Source organism: Silurus aristotelis, assembly GCF_946808225.1.
Source record: "Silurus aristotelis genome assembly, chromosome: 27".
Taxonomy (NCBI): Eukaryota; Metazoa; Chordata; class Actinopteri; order Siluriformes; family Siluridae; genus Silurus; species Silurus aristotelis.
In genome coordinates, this window is record NC_139600.1 from 14,418,988 (window position 1) to 14,428,347 (window position 9,360).

The 9,360-nt window shown below is 38.7% G+C and overlaps 1 protein-coding gene across 1 annotated transcript; it reads right to left on the bottom strand.

The window, feature by feature from the left end:
* Nucleotides 1–1,503: 1,503 nt before the first annotated feature.
* Nucleotides 1,504–8,372, bottom strand: LOC310721546 (putative methyltransferase NSUN7; the record flags this gene model as incomplete). The annotated part of the gene is made up of 10 exons (XM_083533330.1): nucleotides 7,435–8,372; nucleotides 5,303–5,361; nucleotides 5,094–5,230; nucleotides 4,839–4,991; nucleotides 4,554–4,737; nucleotides 4,222–4,435; nucleotides 3,936–4,079; nucleotides 3,750–3,851; nucleotides 2,461–2,552; nucleotides 1,504–1,560 (listed from the first exon to the last, which is right to left on the bottom strand). The coding sequence occupies exons 1-10, from the start codon at nucleotides 7,691–7,693 to the stop codon at nucleotides 1,504–1,506; spliced, it is 1,401 nt and encodes a 466-aa protein (XP_083389456.1). The 5' UTR covers nucleotides 7,694–8,372.
* Between the last annotated feature and the right edge of the window lie 988 nt (nucleotides 8,373–9,360).

A 9,360-nucleotide genomic window follows, 5' to 3' on the forward strand; every position in this document is an offset into this window, starting at 1 on the left:
TGCCTTTTTCAGGAAGCGCGAGTCCGTTCAGGAGACCTTTGGCTGCTGCGCGTTCCAGTATGTCCTGTATGGATTCTGTTTCCTAAAACACACACGTATTCAGAGCATCACTAAAAGACAGCCCTAAGAGTAATATATACACCAACAAATAAACATTTTAAACATATAGATTTATTTTTGTTTGTTTGTTATTCATTTGACTAAATATGGAGTAAATCCAACAAATCATGTAATGATATTTAGACATAAAACATTGTGTTCAGTTAAAGCTTGTTCCACTGCTCCAGAACAAACTTTACTTGTTAGACCTAAACTTGAAAAAAATCTCAAACTTTTCTTTGTTCACGTAAACCCGTTTTTATCTGAGACTTTGAGATGATTTTGCAAAGAGACTATACATTTGGCTGTAGAGTGTGTGTGTGTGTGTGTGTGTGTGTGTGTGTGTGTGTGTGTGTATATGTATCAGCACTGATTCGGTTCGACACCTGAATGTATTATTTACAGAGAGGCAGTGCTGCGCTTACAGAATTTAGGTCAGCAATGCAGCTCAGGCTAAAACTGAGTGTGTTTTTTTGTGTTTGGATGTTTTTCTTCTGAACATCCTAATCCAGAATTGTATTCTACACACCTCTCGTTTCAGCACGCAGATAAAACAGCCCTCGCTGGTGTCGGACGCCTGCAGTCTTAGGAACCTCTTTTTGTCTGTCCATTCTGTAGATACTATCCTGAGAGAGAGAGAGAGAGAGAGAGAGAGAGAGAGAGAGAGAGAGAGAGAGAGAGGTTAGTAATGAATTAATTAATGAACATTAAGTTGGTTCAAAGCACATTTTGAACATCATCATTCCATTCTACCTCTGATAAAGACGGACACTGGAGACTCCTTCAAATAATAAAAGAACATTTCTTCATAATCAAAATATTGTTTTTTCTTTGAAATCCTTTCAAATGTATACAATAAAATTATAATTAATTAAGTACATTATACAAAGTCACAAAGTCCTCAGAAGTACATTATACAAAGTCCTCAGAAGACATTCTCGTCAGATTCAGTGAAACTGTGCTTTAACATTAATAGGAGGCTCAAATATACTCCTTGGTTCAAACCCGTAATAATGGAAATCAACATTTTTTTCTAGAAAGAAATAAGATATGAAATTTTGCGTTATATATTCTGGGTATTAGATGTTACCGGCTCATGAGCTGGTTAATAAAACGCTTTTGAACTGTTTCCATGGCTACTGACACTTTAATCATTGGACTTAGTGGTGTGTGTCGAAAAAGTCATTTTCTTGCTGTGTGTGTAAATGTAGACAGACACACACTAATCTATAAAATTCTCCACTTGTCAAACTTCTGTGCAAAGCATTACTTCATCAGGAACACATTTCTTATGCATGGTGTAAATAAGATGCTAAGACTGTTCAGAGATCAGTTTGTGCATCAAGTGTGACGTTTCTCATCAGTGCTGTGTTCAGGGACTGTTTTTTCTTTAATAGTAAATCCTCACTCAATCCTCAGTCCAAGTTTTGGATTTGTATCTGAACAAGCTCTTCTACCAAACTGTACACCACAAGTACACCAATTCAGCCTGATACACATGCCACCCTCCTGGTCCGCCCAGGTAGCAGGAGTAAGATCAGGTCCGGCACTATGGACTTTTCCTTAAACCATAAAGGGGAACTTTGTTCTTTTGTTCTTTTTCTTTTTTTTTTTTTTATAAATATCATTGTTTAAAAAACAATTAAATGGCTTTAGTTTTTACAGATATTATTGAATGCAAATTCAGCATTAAAAAATTTTATATATAAAAAAAGAAAGCAAATTACTTATTCATTTTAAGAGACCCGTCTTATTTTCTCTTGCATATTTAGTTTTGCTCTTTAATAAAGAAAAAGTATGTATTATTTAATACTTGATTAATTGTTGGAATAATCGGTATAATACTCAGCTACATCCCTACTTTGGATGTACTTAAAACTTTGGTTTTAAATACATTTGAAGGCAAATACTTTTGTACTTTTACTCAAGTGAGTCAAAGGGATCTTTTTTACTGGAGTAATATTTTACAGAGTAAATTTCCTCTTTAACTCAAGTACATGGTTTGTGTACTTCGTCCACCACTGCTAAACAGACAAGGGTTAAAGGCTTTGCTCAGGGGCTCAGCTGTGACAACTTGATGACAACTTCTAACATCTTAACCACTGAGCTACCACTTCCCCTCAATTGTAGGCATGGACTTCCCTCTGAGAACATTGTTCTTTTATGCTGTTCATGTTTTGTGTGTGTGTGTGTGTGTGTGTGTGTGTGTGTGTGTGTGTGTGTGTGTGTGTGTGTGTGTGTGTGTGTGTGTGTGTGTGTGTGTGTGAGTGTGTGTGTGTGTGTATGTGTGTGTGTGTGTGTGTGTGTGTGTGTGTGTGTTTGTGTGTGTTTGCACCTAAACGGCTGTGACTTTGTTCTGACCGCAGCGTTCTTGATCGCTCTTTTTACCACCAGCTCGTTCTCTTCTGCATAGACTGAGCATGTGCAGTAGACCACACCCCGCACCCTGGGAACTGTAGGTCATAAATCACACAAACACCACTGATCAGAATCACAGAAATGCAAATGCTGGAGTCAAATACCAAAAGATTTCAAAAGTCTTTTTTTATTAATAATTATTATAATGATCAATCAATAAAAAAGTTTAGATCAGCAGAAGAATTCTGAATGGAAAAACTTTCTAGGAAAGGACATGGGGTAAAAAGAACATATCCTCATGCTCATATACACACACACACACTTTTAATGGAAAGTCACTCTTGCATTGCAGCATGAAAATGTAATACTTAGAGCTTAGCTATAATCTGTGTGTGGACATGAGGAGTGAGCGAAGCGGGAACAGCTGATACAGGCATTTCATCCTGACTCCATTAAACACATCAGGGGAAGAGCTGACTGTTCGTGTGATTAGTCCGGATTTGACTCTTTGCATTTATATATTTTTTCATTAAAGTAACTTAGAAGCGATGCAGAATCTGATCTGAACTGTTAAATGAAAAAAATAAATAAATAAAATGTGAACTATTTTATCATTTCTGATCTGTTTTATTAACTCATGGCCATCCATTTACAGGGAAAACTCTAGAAGAAAGGAGCAGGAATCTCCTTCCAAGTTGAATGTATTGCTCCTCAAATTTGAATCTCGCACTACAGCTGCGAGTGTGTATGTGTGTCTTATATATTACACCGACCAGGCATAAAATAATGACCTTATAACATTATGACCAAGTGAGTGAATAACACTGATTATCTCTTTATCTGTTAGTGTTTGCGATAAATTACGCAGCAAGTTAACAAAGTTGACGTGTTAGAAGCAGGAAAAATGGGCAAAACTTAAGGATTTTAAGTGAGTTTTACACAAGGGCCAAATTGTGACGTCTAGACGACTGGGTCAGAGCTCTAAAACTGCAGCTCTTGTGGGATGTTCCTGGTCTTCAGTGGTCAGAATCTATCAAAAGTGCTCCAAGGAAGGAGCAGTGGTGAACCGGCAACAGGGTCGTGGGTGGCCGAGGCTCATTGATGCACGTGAGGAGCGAAGGCGTGTCCGTGTGGTTCGATCAAACAGACGAGCTCCTGTAGCTCAAACTGCTAAAGAAGTTCATCCTGTTAATGCCCGACAGGTCAGAACAGTTAGGGCAGCAAAAGGGGACCAACACAACATTAGGCAGGTGGTCATAACGTTATGCCTGATCGGTGTATGTGTTTCTTACAGGTCAGGGCGTGGCTCAGGTCTTGTATCTGTTTTTGTACCAGGGACTCCAGTTTTGTGTCTGAAACAGTGTCCTGAGACAGATCCTGCAGCAACTTTCTGTCTGATGAGAGAAATGGCTTGTTGTAGAATGGGTTAAACTTCACACGGCTCTTGTTTAGGGTTTGACCCTGGTGTGTTACCGTACCTCCATCCTCATTAATAATATGTGCTATAGGGTCAGAGAGGGCTGAAGCTGTACACCGGGGCAGCACGAGAACCACTTGGACCTTCTGGAGACGTGAGTCGCCTTCGCTCAGATCCGAAAACTGCTCTGATAGCAAGCGAAAGTCTTAACACAGAGATACACACACACACACACACACACACACACACACACACACACACACACAACTTTTATATTGTCTGGTCGTATTTATTGAACACCTTCAACATTTTCAGCTTTCAATATTCTGATCTCAGAAATCTCTCACTTTTGCAGCCAATGAGAGACAGTGTCTCCTGTAGCTCCTCCCTGTGTGTAGAGTCAGACGGGAGCCCACAGACAAAGACGTGGTTGGAGAAGACAGAAGCCTGAATGCCTACGTGAGCCGCAGTGAGTGCAGAGAACGATCCTACTATCAGAATGTCTGTGTTTTTGGCCAACAGGGGGCGCAGTGCACACACAGCCAGACTACGGGACTTCTCCTTTAACACACACACACTGCATAATACATACTCTCATAGAGTACACAGGACATGAATGTGTGTGTGTGTGTGTGTGTGTGTGTGTGTGTGTGTGTGTGTGTGTGTGTGTGTGTGTTACCTGTATTATTAGTGTGTGATCCCTTATTAATGTCATCTTTTCTAGATGTTCTTGCGCTTGGTGTGGGAACAGCAGGACCTCGGGACAGTGTGTGTCCCTACAAAACACACTCCCTTGTAAATGTGTGTTGGGATCCACCTGGATGAAACCCTGTGTCTTCAGCATCACACACACTTTATCAACGCTGCGGAGTGACATTGCAAGTTAGTCGGACTGTATTAAAGTGTGTGTGTGTGTGTGTGTGTGTGTGTGTGTGTGTGTGTGTGTGTGTGTGTGTGTGTGTACCTGCTCTTGAGTGTGTTAACCCAGGCACAGGTCAGTAGTTTGTCTTTTCTCTGGTGTTTTTCCTTCACACATTTTGGCAGAATGTCATCGACACACACCAGATTGTGCTTTATTCTGAAGCGAGCCAGTGAGGCCACGAGCTTAGTCCTAAACCTGACACACACACACACACACACCGGGTGTATAAAGGAGCATGAGAGTAAATGATGAAATTCTTCAAAATTTTGAAATAAAAATGTATAAACTTGCAGGAACCTATAAAGTCTTTCTTCCACCAGCCTCACATCCTCTATAAGCCCCTCCCCTTCTTCTGTCATTGGCTCTCTGGGCTGGAACTTCCGGTCATGTACGTCATACAGCATGACCATTGCCAGGGCCATTAGATCATCTGGCTTAACATATAAAAAAAGATTATTTCAGACTCCATGTTAATTATGGTAAGAAAAAAAATTAAGTAAATTTACCAGTTGCTGATTGGCCTGGAAGCAGCTGTCGATCAGGACGTCCTCCAAGAGCACCTGGACTAGGATCAGATTAAAGACCTTATTAATTTAGCAAGAATAAAAATTTAAATAGATTTGTATGCACATAATATTTTTTATAATAACAGCAAGGTTTTGGCTTCAAATCCAACTAACATTGATATATATGATCAAAGGTTAGTATACTTTTTAATTACTCCATTTCACATTTAGTCATATTTGCTATTATAATAAGCTCCATTTGTCTGGAAAGATGTTCCACTGGATTTTCTGTAGATTTGTGCTCATTCAGCTACAAGGGTGTTAGTGTTCCTAATTTGTTAATGTATATTAATGTTCCTGTTTTGTAATGGTAGTCTATAGGGCTGTGAGTGGAGTAAAACACTCAGAGAGCTGCCATCACACCACCACACACCACTCTTTGCTCCTTACTTTGCTTTCTCTTTGATATCTGATGACTGGTTCGTTTTTGTCGTACACTTTAAAAAAAGTCCATTCCACTAGTGAGGGCAGACAGAAAAAAAACCTAAAGATGTAAAAGAAACAGAAAATCTGTGACAGACTATCATTTCCCAAATGGCCTCCTGCATGAATAATGCAGAGAGATGAGAAGGAGGAGAGCATGATAAAAGGATGGAGGAGGAAGAGGAGGATGAAGTATGGATGAGAGATATGGCTGTGGGAATTAAGCGCTCTGATCTGACACTAATCTCATTAGGATTTCAATGTTTTCAAGGGTGGCTTGTAAAAAAAAAAAAAAACTGTAGATGTGCCAGAGTTACACAGTGATGAAAGGCTCTCTGAGGTACAATGCTGTTGTGAATGATCACATGATCGGCTCGACAAAAAGACCTGGGAGGAGTGTGACAGCTTAGAGACAGTCGAGTACCACATGCAAACTGGAGCAAGATTTCACATTCATGTACAGAATGGACACATTTATTATTTAGCTCATAGCCTCTCTCTCTCTCTCTCTCTCTCTCTCTCTCTCTCTCTCTCTCTCTCTCTCTCTCTCTCACTCTCTCACTCTCTCTCTCTCTTTCTCTCTCTCTTTCTCGATGGGTTTGATGATCCAACAACAGAGTAGCTGCTCTCAGGTCAAACCTGAATACAAACCCTAATAATATAAAGTAACAAAACATCAGTCTGAAGGTTTAAAAGCTGGATTGGATTGAATAGGCCGGATTGTTTAACAGTATTATTGTGGAGATTTTATTATGATTTGAAATATATTTATTATGCCTCCTAATGTTAGATTAGTTTATTATTTTGTTATTCACCATAGAGACAAATGAAAGTAATAATGCACTTTTAATAGGTGAAATATCTCTGAAAAAATAACAATCATTCTGAAATTTCTTTTATTGCCATTGAAATCAAAGCGAATGGGTGAATCTAACAAATAATTAGGCTACGTTAAGAACTAGAGGTCAACCGAATTTTACAGATAACGACAGTTAGTTTGGATCGTACTTGCCGATAATCAATCGATAATTTTTTTTAGAAATGGATACTGGATTAAAAAAAATTTTACACGTAAAATAGAACAAAATTTTTGTAAAAAAAAAAAAAATAATTACAATACAGAATCATGAAAATGTGCTAAAGGAAATAAATATGAATAAATATAATGATATAATTAATAAATTTTAAATAATAAATATAATATAGCACTCTCCGTGCAGCACGTGGTGTTAGTGGTTCGCCTCTAGAGGTTGCTCTCGTAATTACAGCGGACTGGAAGCCAAAAAAAAAAAAAAAGACTGGAAAAACTATCGCTATGGATTTTTGTCGACAGTTCAGTGCCCCTATTAATAACTAACGGAAATTTTAGTTTGAAAGCCAACCTTTATTATCAAATACAAATATGATATGAGTAAAAGATTAAATTTTATTTTTTTATTTTTTTATTTTTTTTTACAATTTATGTTAAAAATTTTCACAATATTTGTCTGACATTGTTTAGAGGGCCGTTTCAAATGTGGGTGCAGGCCGAATTCGGTCATAAAGCGGCTTACAGAAACCCTGGTGTAGATAAAGATCCTTAATGAACAAGAGCACTGGAGAGAAATAAAACACGCTATTGATGTGAAAAATAAGAATAAAAGACTTACATTTCAGAGTGTTGAACGCAAGCTCATAAGCCCAAAGCTTGTTTTGTTTTGCTTTGTGCTCGTCAGTGGCAGCGTTTCCAGTAGCACGGTGAGGGTTGGGGGAATAATGGATCATCCTGTCCTCCGCAGTGTTCTCCATACAGGAGGCTCGGAAAGCATCAGCCGCTTGTATGTATACACAGTCAGGAAATCCCAGCTTAGTCATGATCTTAGTGTTTACTGAGGGAGCTCCAGGCATGCACTTTGTAGTGGACATCATTTTAGAGGAGATAAAGGACACAAGCTGTGGTCCAGTTTCAGATACACAAATACACACAATTATAGAACAGCATACAGATGTTAATTAGCCTGTTAATTCTAATGTACATATACATTCTTCTATCCCAAATACACACAATATAAAAGAGAGACGTCCTAAATTTAAAACAAACCTTTTCGACCTTCAGCAGCTGTTCCACTTTGTTCAAATGAGAAAAATGAGACCTTCTCTATATTACATGCACACACAAGCACAGGGAGGTCAGGTGTCACTCTGACAATGAATCACATTAGCAGGCGTACCTCATGCTCCATGATCCTTCTCAAGTCTCTCGTCCTTCAGGCACAAACACAATGCATCTTTCTTCTCCTGTGGTCCAGTGGTGGAACAAACAGAAAAGGAGACGAGAATTCTTCTCTTGATTTATTAATCAGTAAAACGAGTGAAAGTTAAAAAGCGATCACTGATAAGAAAATGGCTGAGGAAGCGAATCGCTGTTGGCAGAAAATAAAACATGAAATGAAATCTGGAAAGAATGGATGAGTCTGAAGAATCACAGGATGTTTCATGAAGACCTAACATCTGGACAACTTAATAACCATCACTTGAGCTTTAGTGGCATCCAAAGTGTGTTTTGCATTAAAATTATGAACATCTCGATATGTATTATGTAGTTTGAGACGATTAAAATGTTTTCTCCGAGTGTAAATGTGACATCAGAGCACTAGACAGCTTTCAAATGCAGCACCAACCAAGCATTTTAATATAAATATACACTGTATGAAAAAAATATAAGGACTTTTTCACCATGTGTTTTTTCTCCAAACTGTTACCGCAAACATGGAGGTACACCATTGTAAACGACGTCTTTGGATGTGGCAGCATGACATTTTCCCTTCACTTTAACAAAGAGACCCAAACCTGTTCCAGCATGACGTTTGTGCACAAAGCCAGCTCCATGTAGATCTGATGTACATGGGTTGGAGTAAAAGATCTCCTGCTATAGAGCTATAAACCCCATTGAAAACCTTAAGGATGAACGTGAATGCTGACTGCACCCCAGGCCTCCTCACCTACATCAATAACAGACTTTACTAATAGCCTTGTGGCTAAATGAACCCAAATCTCCACAAAATCTAGTGGAACATCTTCCCAGAGGGGTGGAGCTTATTATAAGAGCAAAAGGGCACTAACTGTTGAATGGGACGTCTAAAATGCTCAGGTGTCCACAAACGTCTGTGTATATGGTGTATATATGAAATGATAGGACCAACTTTTTATTAATTATAAAACTCTCTCAACGTCCTGTTCTAAAATATTTGACCCCTCCACCTGTGTTAAATGTAAATAGTACGGAACTTTATTATTAAAAGGAAGTCTACATCTTTTAGGTCACTTTTCGCACCGTTTGATTGGCTTGCGAATGTGAGCTGGTAAACCGAATCTGCCAGGGGAAGCTGTATTTTTAATACGTCCTCGTTAAAATGTACTGTGCTACGTTTCCTTTTAAAGAGTCAGCCAGCATCATTTATTTATTTGAAATTCATTACTTACATTTACTCTCTGGATTGACTGCAGCAAGTCAGTATTACAGTAGCACCTAGAATGTAAGATTGAACAACGGGAGAATATTTTTCATATAAAGCAACCTGGGTTTCCCTTTTGAA